The following is a 21,031-nucleotide window of genomic DNA, read 5'->3' as shown; positions in this document are numbered from 1 at the left end:
AGAAGTTATAAAGAACAAAATAGTACCTCAACCATGTCAGGAGCAGCGGACTGACACTGGTTTAAGTTGAATCAATCAGTGCTTGGTCCCTGCTCCATGGAATGGAACACATAATATTGGTCTGCAGTGACCTATTACTACTCTGTGAAGAAGAATGCCATGCAAGCCAATGAATGGTAAGCAGTGGGCAGGTTTCAAGCACTTTATTTACACAATAGTGTCTTGCATGCGAGAAGCTTGTTCTAGCCCATGCTCTCACAGATTCAACCCTAAAAAGAGTCCAAACCCCTGAATTTGCCTCTGCTGCATGTTGCTCGCCTATGCCTGGCTGTTTAGTTGGTTGGTACGAGCAAAGCCGAATTCTAAGACTAGTGAATGGTGGTGTGGGCAGTCTTGGGACACACAAATAAATGGAGTCCGTGTGCTCTGGCTCCTTTGTTTCATGTACATCACAAAAAATGAACAATCAATATATTAATTTACCTAAAGAAGATCCCTTTTCCATGATAAAAAATATTTGTTTCCAATATGTTTACAGCAGTTGTTTGTGCGTGTGTATATGTGTGTATATAAGCACTTTAATTGCATCTTTTATGCAGTAACTTTTTTCTTGACTTTGTGGTAAGAATTACATATGGGAGGCGTGTTTTCTTTCAGATTCAATAGATTTAAATAAAGGGATGCTTTTTTTTTTTCATTCAAGGTCTACTTCTTCTGCACGGCCTCTGTCTGCCATCCTACTGCTGCAGAACAGTGTACCCCACTGTGCCCTCCACCTAGAGGAAGTAAGTAGTTTTTTATTGATTGTTATTTTTGTGAGACTATCCATCTTTGCTTCCGGTTCATTTTATTTTTTAATATTTTTTTTTTTAGGACAGAAAAGGTTTTTGCATCTGGTTGAAGACAAGCCACTGAATTTAGTAGTTTCTCCTGGACCGGTAATTCTGCGTGGAAAGCCTATTGTGGACCAGAAGATAGGTGAGCAAGTTAACAGAAAGCAGTGGCCCTATTCATTAGGGGTTGTTGGAAAACTTCCATCCTCTTGAGACACTCAAGTGCTACTTTGCTGCAATCTAAATGTTGAGTGTATGTACTGTTTAATATTGGCATTTTATCCAGATGTGATATCTGGAGCACAGGCATTTTCAGGAATTCTGTACTTCTGTCAAGGGCGTAATTCAGCCACTCAACTTTGTGGGTCCTCTTGTTCTTCTCCCTTGTTGGCCTCTTATTATTGTAGAGTTACATACTGCGAATTTGCATTCAACTTTAATGTTCTAATTGGAATACATTTTAGATTTTTGAGCTTCCATCTTGGTATTTGATTCATGATATCAGTAGACCTTGCTGTAGAGTACTAGTTGACATTGGCCTATCTTGCATCTATTTGTTGCATTGAGTCGGGTATGGGCTCTCCTTTGAAGCCGGAACATCGCGCATTGCAGGACAACTGGATGTTTTCTAAACTCTGTCCTTGTGCTCCAATCCAAATGCGATGAATAGAAAGAGGTTTATGTGCCCTCTTAATGGCCATGCAGGGATCCGGCTGAGCTCCTCTTCTGGATCCTCAGACCAAATACCATGTGCTCCTGTGAAAAACTAATGTCCTTTTTACTTGAATGTTATTTTTTAATTCATGAAAGTATACCCTTACTCCTCATGAGCAGCATGGTGAACATCATGGAAATTACTTCAGCAAATGATTTGGTCTTAACAGCAAATTGCTGATTTCCAGCCATGTGAAAGCAATAATGGTCAACCTTTTCAAAACTATAACAAGAGCAATGATCGATCTTTTACAATTGAAACATCCAAAAATCTTGATCACACCCATAATGCAAAAACCGGTTTCAGCCCTCTTGGCAGTGATTATTAAGTCTTCATCAAGACGGAGTATTATAGTTAAAGGATCTAATGTATTTATATCATAAATTATTACTTTAGATATTTATACTAAGGATTCCCCTACTTCCCCTGCGTAGAACGGAATTGCTTATAGGTGGTTAGGTGATCTAGAATGCCGCAATTAGGAAGATAATTGTACTGTGAATGTTGAATAATCTAAATTGAAGGAGAAAAGTGAGTCCTGCATTACAGAAACTAACTGAACATTCAGACATGATAGTATTGCACACCACAAATGGTAGATGAGTGTACGCTTTGGCTGGTCGCACATCATGCAATAATGGCTTTAGTAAACTTTGTGCTCTACCGAACACCAATTAGAAAGGCAATGAAAACTAAGGTTTTCAGAACAACAACAATAAAGTACATGCGTTTATTAACTTCCCTCAAACTAAATGATTCATCTGTATTGCTGAATTGCATTACTGTTGTGATGAGGCCACGAGTTTAAAAAAATTACGAAACTTCATGGGCACAGTTGCTAAATGGCATAATAAAGCAATCTGCCTACCATTGCAAAGCGACAATGCAACGTTTTAAAACCTGCAGACTAAACCTCGCAGATTACCTTTTCATTGATACCTACAGAAGCATGAGCACACAATTTCAATATTTAATATGGACTTGTGTGTTGGGATACAGACCCTCTTACTTAAAAGAGAATCATTCTCGGAGTGCAGAGAGCAATTTTCTATTACTGTTTTACAATTTTTTTGAAGTTCTAGGGATCATTTGCCAATTGACCCAGGAGTTTCCATGGAATACCAGAGTGTTTCAATCTTGTGACTTTATTTGGAAAATAAATTGAGGCCTAATGTTCCTCTGTTAGGTGATTGTGTCCTCTTTTAAAGAATGACCATTATTTTACTTCAGGAGCTATTCAATGATGATCATAATCACTGAAATAACCTCGCATTCATTGAATCACATTTTCTTTAGAAAGGATCATTTTCTTTAAAAAAAATATATTTGATTGAAAACTTCTTACTACTCTAAATTTCAGGTTTGTGATCTCACTCGAATCCTTTTAAACTAAAGGGATTATTTGAGGAGTTTTTTCTGGCACATTGTTTTTCATTTTAGACAAAATAGCTTCGCTTGTTGTCAGATGTTGGTCCAGTGGCAGGAGGAAGGCCCAAAGACCATTTCAACCATTGCTTCATCTGCCTTTCGGATTCTCGTCTACTTAAAGATTGTATGATGTCTTGGAGAACTCCCATTGCACCCTCCATTCCCCCCCCCCCCTTCGAAAGATCCATGAAGGTCATGACATCCTGGGGGTTCATGTTAAGACCTCTGAAGTCCGGCACCAGTCCATTAGCTGACTGTTCACCCCCATGAGCTACTTCACTACCATGCCACTGGATCTCAAGAAAACACAAACTCTCAGCTCAGATAGACCCAAAAGCTAAAGCACATCACAGCCAACCATTTGTTGTTGGGAAAATCTTTATATTTTTCAATGTCTTCACCTCCGTTTTTAAGTCTAGGCATCTCCTAGTGGCTACTAGTGAGCGCCTGAGGATATTCTTGGGAGAGATCCCCCCCCCCCCTTGTGGTACAACTGGTCTGCACCACCTTGACTTAGTGTTTGTAGATCTCTGGAAAATTATTCTCCAAAATGACCTTCCTTTACTCTGCAGACCACTCTTCAGATAGTTGTTCCTTCAGTATCTTCTTGGCCTGTGAATACTACTAGCTCTCTACCAGCTGTATGAGTTGCTACTGTTCACCTCCTATGGAAAACAAGTGGCACTACTTCAGCATCTCCTCCTCTGCCTGCTACTCAGTCGCTCATATTCCTCAAGAGACCGCTTTCATTGTTCAACCTCCCATAGGTATGAATACTCAAATTGGAGCGTCAAAACCAAGCTTATGAGAAAGAAGCGAGCATACAGCAAAATTCAGTCTCAAATTGGCTGTGAGAAGAAACCTCTTATGGTTATTTAGAAAGCCCTCACTCACCAACCTAGTTGGTGACATGTGTTATCATTGGGCCCCCACCAGGAGTGGCTGAATGCCACCCTAGTGTGCTTCGACGCCAGGTTACTGCGGAGCTGTTTTTTTCGTGAGTGAAGAGTGATTTTGGGTGATTTAAAAATGTACCAATTGTGTCAAAAGAACCTCAAGGGCGGTGTGCCAAAGTGCTACCACCCTCCTCCCAAGACCTATGATGCTTAATATGTCTAGCATACTTAAATAAACTCGGTTCCACTCTAATTCATTGGGAATCTTGAGACAGTGTTTTTATATTTTGTCTTTTCACACTGACACCCCAGGACAGGATGGGCCTTAGCGCGCCCATACAACCGGGGTCTATTAGTTATTATTTACACCTTCACCTTTTTCACTGGTCCTGACGAACGCCCGATATACCATTATCTTTGTAGCAGAAACATTTTGATCAAACGACGCAGGGTAAATCTGGACTTTTAATTTTGGTCTTTTACCATTCACTTCTGTTTTTAACCATGTACAATTGGAAAAACTATTAATTGTTCTTTTGACACAATTGTTACATTTTTGATTCACCCAAAATCACTCTTCACTCACAACTAAACCAGCTCCGCAGTAACCTGGCGTCGAAGCACACTAGGGTGGCATTCAGCCACTCCTGGTGGGGCCCAATGATGAAGCATGTCACCAACCAGTTTGGTGAGTGAGGGCTTTCTAAATAACCACAAGAGGTTTCTTCTCACAGCCAACATGAGACTGTCAACTTTGCTGCATGCTCGCTTCTTTCTCATAAGCTTGCTTTTGACGCTCCTTTGTTTTCATTGATTACCTTGAAGGGGACAGGAGCGCCCAGTGTTCCCTTCCTCTCTTGTTGTTACAATTACTCAAATTGGAGACCACAAACTCTGCATGGGGTCTGCTTCCTCTGCGACTAGCTCCTCATGAGGCTGACACCTTGTCTTTTTTTTAAATGATTATTCCAGTACTCCAATGGGGCTCACCCTAGATCAATGTCACCACCTTGATACATCTTGAGCTTTCATTAGAAAGTGCTCTTCTATTCTCATGGTTCCTCCTCTTGTAAGCATCCTTCCTATTAATGATAAAACCTTTCATGAGGTACAGATTGGATGCTGTAATCCAATAACTTCATATCCTATGTTGCCTTTGATCCACCACTGCTAGAACCTGCCATAGATGTACTGCTGCTTAGATCTACTGTTCCTCCAGATAAGATGAAGCGTATGGACTCGTGGATTGCAGCGGTTGCAAGTGCCTCTGCTCAGGGCCGGACTGGCCATAGCGGCACTGGGCAATCCCCTGGTGCGCCGCATGGGTGGGGGCCGGTTTTGGGCACCAGGGGGACGGTGTAGTTACAGGGCCGTTTTTGCAGCATAGCTGCAAAATCGGCCCTGTAATAAAATCTGCTGAAAACCGGCCCCGGCAAAGAGCTCGGTGGCACCTCCACCCCCCTCCCTGCCCTGCCCCCCCCCCCCTCGCCCCCCCCCCAGTGGGGAGCGGGGACCGCCCGAGCACTTTGCCGGGGCCGGTTTTGCTTCCCAGTCCGACCCTGCCTCTGCTTTATTGGTGACATATGAGCGATCCGATGGGACTTTGTACAATTATTTGCTGAAGAATTTTCTCAGTAAAGAAGGCAGACTTGCAACGAAATTCCTCCAGAATGGATGATATCAAACTACATACGTATGGGAGCAGATTCCTTTCACCTCATCGTTATTGCCACTGTCTTTTAATAAGACATTCATTCTGGCAGCATCTGAGGCCAGAAACCCAGCACAGATTTGTGATATTCGCCGCTTTATGCAACCCAAATTTCTTTTGCATTTTTTCGTCCACATGCAAGAGGTTAAAGTCAGACATTAGGACTTTAAAAGTTGTTGGTATGGTGAAAGAACGAGAAGCACTATCCTGGAGTACCTCCACTATCCGTGAGGTTTCATACTCCCTTAGTGGTCTTATCCTCCACAAACGCAAAAGCGCAGAGCGAGAAGAGAGAGGTGACAACCTTCTGTAGCCACATGGCAGCCTCCTGCTGGCGAGCAGTGACCTCTCTCTCGCCTTCTATCTGCCACCCTGATTGAGAAAAGCTGAGTGAACAATTATAATGTCTAATTACCTGAGACAGATGTATACAGAATAGTGTGAAAATTGGCTATTATCTCAGATCCAAAACTTTTCCACCAACTATATCATAGCAGGAATCCACCCAATGCCACCAGGAAGACCTTCAAAGTGTGATGAGAAGATGTCTAATCACCAAAACAAAGAAAGGAAACTTATTTTACTCATGTGTCTGAATCGCTATGAAAAGGCCATAGGGCGCGGAGGAGCTACTGGGCCCAACCGTGGTGGTTGAGGCCTTTTACTCCTGATGCCCCAGGGCCCAACCTACTATGGAAACTGAGCAAAGTACCCTTCTGCACTGGAGTCTAAATGGTAGCTGTGGATGAGCAGTTAAAGGTACCATCTGGTGTAGGTAGATAAAGCTTAGTGGACACAACTTATAACTCCGTTTGTTCCATAATTTCAATCAGTGTTCTGTTGAATACTAGCTTTTATATGAAAAGGGTATTTTATTTCTAATGCTACACATTCAAAGAAATAAGCAGCAACACAATCCACCTTGAGGTCAGGGCTCTATTTATCCGTCAAATACATGCCCCCCCTCTTCCTTGCAATGTGGTCAGGATTATTCCCCATTCACTGGTGGCCACATCCAGGGAATGCTTATTCTCCTTTGTCTCTAAGAAAGCAGTCAAGTGTCTTTGGTGCCTCAGCACCTTCAAAAGCGACTTCCCTGAGGCCAAACAGGCCTGTTTCAAATATGACCTGTTCCAGCAGCATGTAAGCATTCAGCGTTTCAGTGGGTGCACTGAATGCGGGCACTTGGAAGCACTATGTCTGTTCTGAGGAGTTGGGCTGCTTGCAGTTCATGTATCAGCACCTTGCAGGTGCAGACTCTCTCCAGAGCAGCGCTGCCAGCCTCAATAGAGATCGGAGGTGCTTCTAGCTTCTGTTGGCTCAGTACGTTCAGGTTTCACAACACACGAGGGGAAAGGAAAAGGGAAGGGGTTGATCTTTGTGCTCTCGACTGGATTCCAAGGATGGAGCAAAATCCTAATTGCGTACTCTGAAATCCTTGGGGTCAGTCAGGGGATCTCAATGCACAATTTTGACCCACAGGTCACTGTTTCAATTCTCCTGGGCAACAGCCTGAACTTGGCAAACCTCAGTACCAGATTCCCTTATCAGCCCGATCTCCCTACTTAGATGTGTCCAGGAACCTTTCTTGTGATCTATCACTAAATCACAGAGCACCATTTTGAAGTCTTACTATTCCTTCCTCCAGGGTCTCACACCCAGCTCGCAAGAATTCAGCAATACACACATCACATCAGTCTGGGTGTATTCCTCCATTTTTCATATCTTCATCAGGCAGGCTGGGCTTTCCAAATGGAGCCCATGATTCTCCATCAAATGTACCATTGTAGGTACACTTTCACTCAGTGTACATACACAGCACACATACTGTCTACTAATGTCAACTCCATATATTCTACCACCCCAGGTGCACAAACATTTAGCACACACATTTATTGTGGTGCACGACTCTGTACTTTATTCTTCCTGTATTGCTCCATGGTGTGCTAGTAGCAAACCCAAGGTGCCAACACATTCAGTCAGACACATGCTGCACAACACTTCACCTTTCATGTATGGTATTCTTGCAATCACACATACACCCAGCACATGCTCTTGTTGCACGAACACACACTGCACAACATTTCTCATAATGTATTTTCTACCAGGCATACATACATTCAGTCCATGCACTAACCAAGCTTGTACTGCACAGCAGTGCCCTTTTCGCTGTAGGTATACATGCATCCAGCACCTTGTTGCCCCTCCTGTGCTGTGCCACACTCTAGATCTAACTTTCCGAAGGTGAGTAAAGCACACATCTGTGGAATCTGGAAAGAAATGTGAGTGAGCCTGTAGGCCTCCCTCCAGTGATGCAAAGTAAAACGTACCTGTTCACACCTACCGATCACTACACTGTATTCTGCCACCACCGTGCACATGCTGCTTCTCTCTTGGCGAATGTGGTAGTCTTGCTCCACAATGAGTCACACTTTGGGCACGGTCTAACGAGTCTGCTGCCCAGGAGACAAACCTATGTCCTGATGCCCAAACACGATCCAGGTTTGCCTATGACCACCCAAATCTGCATTAGCGATCTAGACAAAAGTACATTTAGGCACTCAGTGCAGAGATCCAAATCTTTTACCATGCAGCAGACTTTTCCATCCCAACAAATCATGTTTCTTCCTTGTTTGGAAAAAAGGACTGACGCATAAATTCTGACTGCCAAATAAACAAACCGAACAGAAAAACATTAAGGATCTGTAAACCCAGAGGACCTCCCTCTCCACAGAAATATCTCCTCCATGGTCGTGTGCTTGTTTCTGGTCCCCAATCCTGTACTTATTCTGCAACCTCTTCAAGAATGTCTGGAAGGTCACCCCCAGTAGCTATCCAGCCCATCTATTTGGGTGCCTACCATAAAAAGCTATTGCACAATGTTTGCTTCAACAGGGAATTTTCTGCTAAATTATATTTGAGAATGCTTTCTCATAGGAAGTAAAGGCCTCCTGGATCACCTTCATAGGCAAGGCACATGGTCTCTGAATGAAATGTCATACCACATGAGCCTTCCAAAACTAAGAGCCGTACACTTTGTTAAATTCTTCCTTGTTATAAGCAACACAACAGTTATGTGCCACCTAATTAAGCCAGGGAAGGGCTGCCAGATCAAGAGAACTGGACCTTGAAGCCCAGGCCAACTAGAAGTGGCTTTTAGCCAAGGATCTGCACATCAGTCCACCTACCAGGTGTGCAGAATGCATAAGCAGTTTTCGCTCAGTGAAACATTCCACAAAAACCATGCGTGTTGGACTTGGCTCTCTTAGCAGAGAAATTCTCAATCTTTTTTTATTAACCCTCTTTGTTTTATAAACCTTTTGTGTTGACTTTTAGGACTCTAGTACTTACAAGAATGGATGGTCCACTTTCCTACCCTTGATGGCTGACCCGCCATTATCCTGAGTCCAGATCACTCTGCATAACCTTTTGATAACTGTCTCAATCTTCATAACCACATAGAGCCATGGACAAAAGCACACAACACCAACTGGAGTAGCTTTAGGGCATCCGACAATTGATTCCAGACAGGAACTCAAACAGTGGTGCAGTCTCATTGTCTCTAGACTAGACCATGGAAATCTTGGGTATTCCCAAAGTTCACCTAGGTCCACTGACTGAAACACTACATGCTGCAGCAAGCTTTGGCTTGGGTCTCAAGGAATGTGAGTACATTTCCCAGCCCTGCTAACCCTTCAAAGGCTCCCCATTGAAGCTTGGGCCCAATTCAAAATGGCCTGCGCTACCCACAGAGCGCTGCACTCATCCTCACCCTCATCCTCACCCTCCTATCTAAATGAGAAACTGAGAATCGGCGGAGCAAATACGGGTTCTGTAAATGTACATTCCCTGCTTTTGGAACCCCCCACCTTCAGTCGAGAATGAAGCAGGAACCAGTCTTTCTCTGGTAGTGCTACTAGAATCTGGAATTCTCTGCCTCCCTTACTCAGTCTATCCACCTGCCTATCAGCCTTCAGGAAGGAACCTAAGCACCTCCTATTTGACAGACCTCTTGGTTAATTCACCCTCAACCAGACTTAAATATTCTTTCCACAGCTCTTTTCTGCCTTTGTTTAAATGTGTAATTGTTGTAACTGTCTCTTGAGGTAACTCTAGTATAAATCTACCGATGTAAATGTCTTGAGTTGAACTACTATTACTGCAAAATGCTATAACCCTGTATCCTGTGTGTTAAGCACTCTGATGCCTTCGGGCCGTGTCCATGCTGCATAAAATTGCAAACAAATGCATCTTTTCCCTCTATTTGTGTATGGAATTGGTCACATTCAGGCTGCAATATACTTCAAAGTCAGGACGATTCGCATAGCGCTAGTGATGGTTTTCCAGACTTTCACAGAGCTAGGAGGATGCAGAATGTATTGGTCTTGAAGTTGTGGTCTGATAGTGCCCCCACTTTTCCTTTAAGTTTAGGCCCTTAAAGCCATTCAGTTTTGCCTCAGGACTGTAGGAAAATTCTGAAACAAGTCAGTCCACCTACCAAGGCATCCAGGGCATTCATATGGAGAGAAGTCTACTTCAGAAGCACTTCATTCCTACGAAGTGCCAAGCGGAAACAGTATTTCATACCTTTATCAGGGCTGCAGGTTTTTCCTCTGTTGTATACTTTATAACCATTACTGACAGAAAATGTCATTTACAAATATGTGTTCTGAGTCCAGTAAAAAGTTGTCCCACCCATTAAGGAGACCTTTGCCTTCCTCGGAACTGAATGTATGTCTTTTAAAGTGCTTTGGTCCTCTATCTGAAAATATTCATTGTTCTAGAAGGCTGTTTCTTGTATCCATCACGTCAGCATTCAGGGTTATTGTGATTCAAGACTTTTATTCCCATAAATCTTACATAATCCATAACATAAAGCTAGTCCTGTGGCTGCATCTCAAATCTTTCCCAGGATATTCTCTGATATCCACGTTAAGGAATGCATTTAGTTATCAAAACCTTTGCTGACCTCTTCCTATCTAGCAGGAAGTTCCTCCATTCTTTAGATTGACATCCTAGCAGCCACACAACACCACCAAGCTTGAAGAGACTACAAATGTCAATTCTAGGCTTGAACACAATGAAATATTAAATTTTAGATGGTCTCTTGCAACGTTATATTTTTACCAGAAACGGTAGACCGAAGGAGGCGATGACTGGTTTTAGGAACATTTCTATTTTAGAAATCTGCAATACGTCAAATGGATGTCTATCAATTGAGCGAATGCACTTTGAATCTATGGCCTCTAACAGCCTCTTTAGGTACAACACAGTTTCCTAATTTTTCAAGAGATGGCCTTGGTGCTATATTAGGTGCCTATGACTGTCAAAGGAGGTCCCTGGAAGTAGAAGAAAAATAGCTTATCAGCAATAGGACCTCTTCAGCGGACTCTCCCTTCAAATCCCCCGCAAACTAACTGTAACCCTTGTAAAGAGTGAAAAATGATATTGCATTTAAAGAAGAAACTCTAAAAATCTGAGCTATCTGCCATTAATAAACAAAAACTGGTGGTCTATAGTTTCTCTGAATACCCTAGTCTATCTAGTTACATGGAAGCTGGTTTTTGTTTTTATGGATAAGCATCAAATGTTTTTGGGTGCTTTGCCCATGCAACATCCTGCTTCTCACTTTCACTTAAACAAAGTGTTTCTGGTGCTGGAGACATATGCCAGAAATTAACCACTGCTCCACATGATTATAACCTGATGCTCACCAGCATGGTGTAAGACTGTGCTGGATATTGGTGGTCTACCCAGGAAAAGATATTCCTTTAGCATGGGTATGGTTCTCTTGTTGGGGCCCCTTAGATGATCTATCCCCTAAAATTGTAGGGTGCTTTATGGAAGTTAGTTTGCTGCCAAATTTGTCTCTCCTCTCATGTCCTGATGCATTGCTACTTAGCTCCCACCTTCTCCCTGCAAACCCCCTCCCCCTTTCTTTCAATCTCTGTGAAGCGAAGAATCCTTTATGGTTCAAAAATTATCTGGAGGAATGATATCTTGTTTCACTTGACTGACACTCAACCAGAGCAAACAGGTCAAGTGGTGTCCTGGGACAAAGCAACCCTTGAACAATGACTGTGAAATGGGTTCATGGTCGCAAGAACAGCCATTTCAGTTGGTGATTGGTTCCCTTCAAGAATTTGGTGAGATCTTTTAATAAGATTCAACAATTTGACTCTGCCACCTGTCCCCAGGGCAGGATATACGCTTGCTGCATATCCAATGTTCTGCTTTTTTTTTCTTGATGAACAGGCAGCTTTATGGAGAAAGGAGAAGAACCGAGACTGGAGACTTGGCTAACTTCCCTTTATGTGATTAGGTCCATATCCCTAGGACTGTAGGGAAGATCTATGCTGCTGAGCACTCACACAAGGAGGTACTGTCCCTTCTTGCTCAGAAGCTGCCTTGGTATGCCAGAGCCTGACATGAGCCTGGCTTTACTGCTGCCAGATACTCAGAACTGTTCACTGAGACCAAGATTTGAGGCAACTCAGTTCTTCCCAGGCTGACCCCAAGATCAGACCAGCCTGTTTGAGCCAACACCGCAGGAGTGAGGGAGGCACATTTCCTTGCCACTCGCATCTGTGTGGTTCCAGTTTTGTTATATTAAACATATAGCACAGGCAATTCTCTCTCCCAAAAGAGTATCTCCATGCTTTCCCCAAGTCAAAGACTAGACAACAAACTGAAATAACTAGGTCTTCAAAGTTCTTTTTTATTTTTAATCTGGTCAAATCCATTCAAGAGTGAATATGAAAAGTCATTTTATTCCAGTGATGGGGAGCAAGGTAGGATAAAGGCCGGCCACCATATCTTGAGGTGCGGATATGGTGGGTACAGGGCAGAGCTTTATCCTTGGATCTAAGGTTTCTGCTGGGACAGTAAAGGATGAGCTACCTTTGCAAGTAGATCTGACCCTTGCCTGCCAGACCATGTGTGATCGAGGCGCTGCACTACACTAAGAGCTTGAAGGCCCCATGCAGCCTCTTCTGCATGTGCAAAAAGAATGTTTGACACCAGTGAGCGGCATCAATGTTGGTCACTGGTAAACAAGTTGAGGTCCTGCATGAGCTGCAGAGAAAACATGTCACCCTGGTGTACCTGTGATCAGAGTCCAGACCCGCGCACCTCCAGCTAAGCTGCATTCTGCAACCATGACGCTCTGGTGCGCAGGTACATGGAGCACCTACAAAGCTTGACTCCCCTAAAGTTGACCCCAACATTGGAAGCTTCATGCGTACACTGCTGCACCACAGAATGCCACCCGACCCTAAACTCTTGAGACCTTGGTTTTTAAGGGATTTCCAAGTCCTAAGATGCACCTTACTCATAGAGCAGATGCTGCTTATAGTTACCTTTATGTTAGGTTAAACTGTGTTCGTAATCCTAGTTTTCCAATGTGCAGCGCTCTCCTGTTTGGCACAGGAAGATGGAACATGTTTACTAAGTTAATGCAAAAATGTCCATCGCCTTTCTCAGTTGGAGCCTATTTACTTTACTTTAATGTACTGTGTGTGAGAAGTAACACTGACTGAACTAGCCCTTCTTCCCACACTACCACCCAAGAGTGGGCCATTACCTTGCTACCCCATGAAAGCCCAAACCTGAAAAGGAGGTACTCTGTAGCTCAGAGTGCATTAGAATTCCATTTCTCTGTAAGACCAGCAGTGTTTTTTGGTAGCCGCATATGACCCAGAGAACTAGCTGAAATCCAGTTGTAGGGGCTCAGGCACAAGGCCATACTAGAACCTAGAAAAAAAGGCACCACCGATATCCTATCTTTTAACTTGTCCAGTCTTAACTGAAGGGTCAAGAGGTTTGGAAGGTGCTACACTTTACACTCATTTCAGAGATCTTAACTCTTAACACACAGTAGTACACTTTTGGGATGACCATGTGCTCCCCTGCCCTGAGTGACCAGACTATGTTTTTTTTGTCCTTTCATACAATCTAATCTGCTCACTGTTGCCTTGGCCTGCACTTGTAATTCTACCTTTATAAATATGTTCTGTGACCTTGAGGGGTGCACCAAGGATGAAGTCTTTTGTTGACATGGGACTACTGTCCAAACCCTGAATTGGAGAATTTGTTTCCTCCTAGATCATATAATAAAACTCCTTTGGGGGTAAAACTGGGCAATGCATGTGTGATATCTGAATGATCACAATAAAAGTTGGGCCAGTGGCTGGCTAACTGTTTTTTAATTCTTTATTGAATCTCACTGTGTTTAATACAAATTACTCCAATGGGAAAAGCATGGAGGCTCTGGAATGGATCATCTCCTTCCTCGACGGAAGAACCCATAGAGTCCGACTACCACCGTACAAATCAAAGGCCACCGAAGTCATCTGCGGCGTACCCCAAGGATCCTCGCTGAGCCCAACCCTCTTCAACGTCTACATGAGCCCCCTCGCGGCCATCGCACGCCAACACAACCTCAACATCCTCTCCTACGCCGACGATACCCAGCTGATCCTCTCCCTTACCAACGACCCCGCCGCCGCCAGAGCCAACCTTCAAGAAGGAATGAAAGAAGTAGCCGAGTGGATGTCGACCAGCCGCCTGAAGCTGAACTCGGACAAGACGGAAGTCCTCATCCTGGGATCCTCGCCCTCCGCCTGGGACGACTCCTGGTGGCCCCCCGCCCTGGGAACTGCACCCAAACCGACAGACCACGCACGCAACCTGGGCTTCATCCTGGACTCCTCCCTCTCCATGACTAAGCAAGTCAACGCAGTCTCCTCGTCGTGCTTCAACATCCTGCGCATGCTACGGAAGATCTTCCGGTGGATCCCCACCGAGACCAGGAAGACTGTCAGCCAGGCCCTCGTCACCAGCCGACTGGACTACGGCAACGCCCTCTACGCCGGAACCACCACCAAGCTCCAGAAGAGACTCCAACGGATCCAGAACGCCTCAGCCAGACTCATCCTCGACATCCCATGACACAGCCACATCTCCGGACACCTAAGAGACCTGCACTGGCTCCCGGTCAACAAGAGAATCACCTTCCGTCTCCTCACCCATGCACACAAAGCCCTACACGATCAAGGCCCGAGCTACCTCAACAACCGCATCAACTTCTACGCTCCCAAACGACACCTCCGATCAGCCAGTCACGCCCTCGCCGCCATCCCCCGCATCCGAAGAACGACAACAGGAGGAAGGTCCTTCTCCTACCTGGCCGCCAAGACCTGGAACTCCCTCCCGACCGACCTGCGCCTGACCCAAGACCACCTCGCCTTCAGGAAGAAGCTCAAGACCTGGCTGTTCGGGCAGTAGCAGCATCCCCCCCCCCTAGCGCCTTGAGACCCTCCGGGTAAGTAGAGCGCTCTATAAATGTCTATGATTGATTGATTGATGGAGAACAGTATACACTTGGTGGCATTGCACCTATAGGAATGGAAGAAAAAGGAAGATGTGTTTTTCAATAACAGCATCTTAACCGGAGAAGACTCAAAATTAAAGAAAAGAAAAGCAGCATTCAGCGGACTCTACCCCTATATTATAACATTATAGCAGGGGCTGGGTGGCTTTCTACTTGGGTTCATGTTTGGTTAAGTTACCTGGGGCAATACCTCACTGCAGGCGTGGTACCTGAGACAGTACTTGTCGGATGGTGTTAATAACTTCCTGCCGGGTAGTGTGGTAACCAAGACCTGCGTAATGGTAGTTCAGTGTAGTGGATACTGCCACAATTTACTTGTCAGCCCCGTACATATGTCCCTGAATACAGATTCCAATTAGATTCCACAGGAATGTGAGATTTCTATTTCTTACAAAAAATTTCCAACTTTGACCATCTTTAATATTGGCTGATCTGAAAAGGTGCTGTGTTGGTTATTGGGGATTGACGTTTGAGAAGGGCATTGGTGAAGATCTGGCTGCAATTTACCAGTGCGTGTTCTCTACCTGTGGGGTTACGAAGCCTGTGCCCACATGTCTGATCTCAGTTAATATGCTTGTTGGAGTTTCCAGTAAGGCTTTAATTACTGTACGAAATCTTATCACTCGCCAAACTTTTTATGTGAGCTGTGACATGGGTTTCAAAAGCCAAACAGTTACCCTTTCAGTGTAAACCAGTTTCTGTGAGTGAAACCATCAATAAAGTTTTGATAAGATATGGGATGCATGTGGCACATGTGCAACAACATCAAAACATCACTTCAATGGGAACCAAGGTACTGACAAAATTACAGAGGGTAGGAAAGTGGGTTATTAGTAGGTAGGGGTATTCGCCCTCAGCTAGTATTAATACCACAAACACTAATAGGTCAAGTCTCAGTAAATTGATCCTTGCTCAACCCTTGTAACACTGCAGACAGTCAGGCTTAACTTAGGAGACCAGTATGTGTAAAGCATTTAATACCACCAAAACAGTAAATAAGTAAATGGCACAACACTATTAAAATCCAACACCAATTTATAAAACTAAAGAATATTTTTATCTTCAAAACCACAACACAATGACAAACATTCAGTGTAGGGAACGGGGGATATGAATTTTTAAAGATGAAATCAAAAATTGTGCATTCTGGCGTCAAAAAGCCTAAAGCGCCACTTGCGACTATCCGGTCACGCTGGGCTGTGACAAAGTCATAGCTTTATGCCAACCGTGATGGAGCGCAGTCTGATAATCAGTAGGCTAAATCCCATTTAAAAGTTTCTTCAAAGTTCTCAGATCCAGTGCCAGATTAGATGGGGACCCATGTAGCACAATGCCTCATTGAGCCTCTGGAAGTCTTTTTCATTGATGGCGAGGAGATCTGGGGCTTACAGCAGGACAAACCAGTGTGGTCAGGCTGATTTGGGGAGTCAACCAGCCTCCTGGAGACTTTCTTAAAACATTGCAGAAAGTTTCCAATCTACTATGGGGGAACATAAACGTCCACGATCTCAGGCCAAGGGGTCAGAGAGACTGGATTGCCTTTTAGGGGCTAGGAATACATTTCCCACAATGCACCTACACCGTCCAGGCAAATTCCAGTTGCCACTAGTCAGCTGGGTTGTTCGCTTTTTAGGCTTTACAGGTGACTTCTTCCAGCTCTGTTGTACCTGTAGCTGATCACAGTCCACTCCTTTCTCTTTGAGGCAGGCATTGTCCTTTCTTGATGGATTCTTGAGTTCAATAGGAAGAGTATTTCAGAGAGCAGGCCTTCTACAGTGTAGTCCAGGGGTGCAGCAAGGCAGTCCTTCCTCTTCAGTTCCAGGAAGTGATCTGCTGAGTTCTTGCTGCTCTTCTGTTTGGGATAGCAGGGGCGGCCTTACTAATAGGGGTGTGACCCCCTACTCCCAAAAAGTTAGGTTATTTTTGACCCTCAAATGCACTGTTCTTCCAAAAATCAAAATGGAGAAAATGTCTCCTTGGTGTGTCTGTGTAACCCAAACAAAAGGTGTGGCTAACAACGGACTACACTTCCCTTCCAGCCCCTCTCAATGTAATTAAGGTGTGCTCCCATCTGGTTGGGGATCAAGATAGTGGGAGCTGGCCTGAGTCCTATGACCTTTGTTCTACTGCCTTTAAAGTCCAGTTTATCTCCTTAGCCCAATTACTCTCCGTGGCTTCTCCAGGAAGCAAATCTCCCACCAGATGGCTGTATTGTTTTAGCCTCAGCCCGCTTCACACCTACCCAGGGAGCAGCTTGGCTGAGGATCACCAATCGGAAAAGGCTACTACTGGGTTGTTTTAGTTATCTTCAGAATAGTTCGTTTTTAAACTACTTTCCGGTAATAGTTGTATTCTAATCAAGTTTGGTAAATTGTTGGATTTAATGTGACCAATAGTTTGATACTTCAAATGGTATTGGTAGGTCCAATGCACAGATAGCCTTTAATACATTTAATAAAGCCTTTCCCCTGTTAGCCTATGGGGCTAGCAGCAATACAATAGGGAAAATGATTTTTGCTGGTTTTCCTTACCACTAAATATAAAACCTCTTTTATATTGTTCCAGCTTTTTATAACTATGCTCTCTACCCTGGGGGCATCTAGGGTGAGGCCTTAGGGGTGACTTGGAAGTCATAGAAAGGTAGTTTTTGACTTTCGAATTAAAAGTACTTCTAAAGTCATATTGGGACATAGTTGTATTGTAAAAGCAGCTGCATGAAAGGCCTGGCTTTAAAATGACAGACAAAACAGCAGTGCAAATCCAAGTGTTTTAAGACTAGGTCTCTAACCCTGCATGCTCTACCATATGCTAGGGACTTCAAGATTCGTATAATTCGAATTGACAAAGACCACCTATTACTATATACCTTTAGAGAACAGAGCACTGGCCCTGGTTAGCAGAGCCCAGGGCACTTTCAGAATCAGTAACCACCAACATCAGTCCAGAAAATGGGGGAGATCAGGGCAAAAATGATGATTTTCCTACACCGAGAAATTAAGAAGTCGATATAGTGAGCAGGTGGTAGTTGGAAAAATCCATCCTATCTTCTTTAAACATGAAAGTGAGAGAGCAATGTTAGTGTTCATGGCTGACTCATTGAAAGAGGTAAGTTAAGGTTGGTAGTGGGTTTCAAGAGGTCAAACATTCTGTGGGGCAGGATGGTAGCTGAAGCCAAGAATGGCTCCATAAAGGCAAATGTATAGGGCTGTGCTACTGTAGCCACTAACTTCAAGATCTAGCAACAAGTCCCTAAGAAGAAACCATGGAAGGTGTACCCTTTTTTTCAGTAATGTTGACCGCTTGTCATAAAGGATAGGTTTTTACTAACCCTTTGTCCAGTGATAAATTTGTAATAGTAGAAGGAACTGTGCCGAGTCATGCTCAGAAGCCTTCCGCTTATGCTATTGAAAGTGTGCTGAATAACCAGGCTGCGAAGTCTGAAATCAGCCTGATGCCTCTTCCATCCACCAATGGTCAATCTGCCCTTTATCTCACTCTTTCAGATTATTTTTCATGCTATATTTCTTTGTCACTATTTATTTTTTTAATCTTTCTCATCGTCCTCCTTTCCCCCTAAGGTTTTATTTCACTCTACTTCAGTCAGTCTGATGAAAAGAAAGTGCTGCTCCACAAAAACGAGTGCCAGTGGACCCTGCTTGCAATCAATTACCAGTTAAAATTAAGCACTGCCTCTGTCTGAATTCCTCAGGAAAGCTCTAATCTTATTAGCTCTGCTGGGTGTTGTGCAAACAGAAAATGTTAGGCCTGAAGCCAGTCTCTTGCTGTTGATTATTCACCACCCCCCAAACAAATCAAACAAAAATGTTTGCACTTTCTCCATCCAAGATTTTCAGGGGATCACCAGAAAAAAAGCAAAATGGTAACCGCTCTACTCCCTTCGGCTCATTCTCCCCCGAGGCTGCAAGTCCTGCCAGTCTGGTGTAGTTACTTCCCAAGGATCAATGAAAATCTCCATTCCTAAGCACTCCTTGTTGACTAGCTCACGTGCTACTTTTGGCTTTGCTATCCCGTGGAATGCTCCCCTTCTCAAAGGTACAGTAGAAGCTCTTCTCAAGGAATATCCCCGGAAGCCTAGGTGCACATGCCCCAGGTGCCAGCCTTTGAAGTGCCAACAGCGTATTCCACTGGATCCCTAATACTGGATTAATAAATAAGCGGTATAGATAATCCAATTATTCCACTGAATTCCAAATACTGGATTAACAAATAAGCGGTATAGATAATCCAATTATTCTACTGAATTCCAAATACTGGATTAACAAATAAGCGGTATTGATAATCCAATTCCACTGAATTCCAAATACTGGATTAACAAATAAGCGGTATAGATAATCCAATTATTCCACTGAATTCCAAATACTGGATTAATAAATAAGCGGTATAGATAATCCAATTCCACTGAATTCCTAATACTGGATTAATAAATAAGCGGTATAGATAATCCAATTCCACTGAATTCCTAATACTGGATTAATAAATAAGCGGTATAGATAATCCAATTATTCCACTGAATTCCTAATACTGGATTAATAAATAAGCGGTATAAATAATCATTTTATTCAATTTAATTTCTAATACTGGATTAACCATATTTTCTAAATTGTGTAAATGGCATTCCAAACAAAGTACATTTAAAAGTAGGATATAGAGTCTGTTAAAAGAAGCGTTTTACGCCCTCCTTACAGTTTTGGAAACCGGTTTTGTCACTGGACAAAATGTTTGTGCAAAGTTTCAGTTCTTTTATTTTAGGATATCAGCAGTTTTCTTCCCATGTGTAGCTGGGGTCTGAGCACCAGGCCTCTCCTACTCTTGAATTCAAAATGTTCAATGTCCAAATCAAACAAAATAAGGAGGTAACTAGAGACTGTATTTCGTTGTGCTTTACTTTGTTAGTACATTTTCACTGAGGTGACCTGTACAGGCTTAATGGTTTATTCGTCCCTGTAGATCTGATGTCCACTCCATCACCATCTGCTGGTGACACCTTCACACCTGCACAGAGCATGTGGCTAAGCTAGAGGACTTATTAGTAAGATGTTCATGGTTAGCAAAACCCAATGTTTGCAGCTATCCCTTTGATGGGCTGTCGTTTGGTAGGTGTGCGGTTATCAACTGTTGGTGTTCTGTTTCAGACCTTTGATCTTGGTATTTGTAAATACTGTCCATTTTGTGAAATTGTGCTGATTGTTTCTAGTTTAGGAAACATAAATGTGAAAATACTGTTCTGACTTGTACTTCTACAAGACTTTTCTTCATTATAAAAAGCACTTAGGATCCTGTTATACAAACCGGAATTAAGTGGTCATCCACACCAGCAACCAAAAAAGTGTATTTTAATTTTTGATGAAATGTTAACTTCACATTTTGTCGTATTGAAGCCCTATCTCTCATGACCATTCTGTTTTTGTGTGGTTGTGGTGGCACTTGCTGGTCATGTTGGGCCTACTGATCATCACATGTGCCGTAGGTTTATGTTCTCCTTTTTATTTCCTCTATAGGGTCATCACCTCTTCCAACCTCTGCGCCTTTGCTGCCCACCTGGCTCCCAGTTGCTGCAGGGGTGGCCACAGGCATGGCTGTCACACTTCTTGCCTTGTCTGTGCTGTGCTGGAGGAAAATTGGGCAAGCTGTGTTTGCTGGGACTTTGCAAAAGTGAAAATAAATATTTTAAATTCTTCCGCTGAGGTGGGCTCTGTTTGTGTTGTGGTAGAAATTCATTTTGGGTACTGGTTGGTCCTTAACCTGTTAAAGTTGTTGGGTTTCAAGACCTTAAGTCTTGCCAACATTTCCATTGGAAAACTTTGGATTGGAAGAATGTTAGACATGTGCAGGTGGAACGCAGGGGGTGGTGTTCCTTGTTTTGTTTTAAAATCATAAAGGCTTTCAAATCATTGATACAGAGAAAAAGTTGTATTGTTAGGGACAAATTTGACTCTTTGCGTCTACTTCAACCCATCCAGTGAATGCTGGTATGGGATCAGTTTGAAGGCTGAGTCCCTAATCTTAGAACTACTTTTTTTTTTTTTTTTACATTGG

General features: G+C 43.4%; 1 protein-coding gene across 1 annotated transcript in view; it reads left to right on the top strand.

Moving 5' to 3' along the window:
* The window catches only part of LOC147663430 (zona pellucida sperm-binding protein 1-like), a 112,815-nt gene extending 92,143 nt beyond the window's left edge, over window positions 1-20,672 (top strand). Inside the window, exons 10-12 of the mRNA XM_086950465.1 lie at window positions 704-785; window positions 874-978; window positions 20,494-20,672. Of these exons, the coding sequence (XP_086806591.1) occupies window positions 704-785; window positions 874-978; window positions 20,494-20,651 (345 nt within the window). The 3' untranslated portion in view covers window positions 20,652-20,672. The remainder of the gene's footprint in view (window positions 1-703; window positions 786-873; window positions 979-20,493) is intronic.
* The last annotated feature ends 359 nt before the right edge of the window (window positions 20,673-21,031 follow it).

This window comes from Lissotriton vulgaris, unplaced genomic scaffold (assembly GCF_964263255.1).
Source record: "Lissotriton vulgaris unplaced genomic scaffold, aLisVul1.2 SCAFFOLD_336, whole genome shotgun sequence".
NCBI classification, from domain to species: domain Eukaryota; kingdom Metazoa; phylum Chordata; class Amphibia; order Caudata; family Salamandridae; genus Lissotriton; species Lissotriton vulgaris.
The sequence above is the reverse complement of the archived record's forward strand: the minus strand, read 5'-3'. Positions and strand labels throughout refer to the sequence as shown.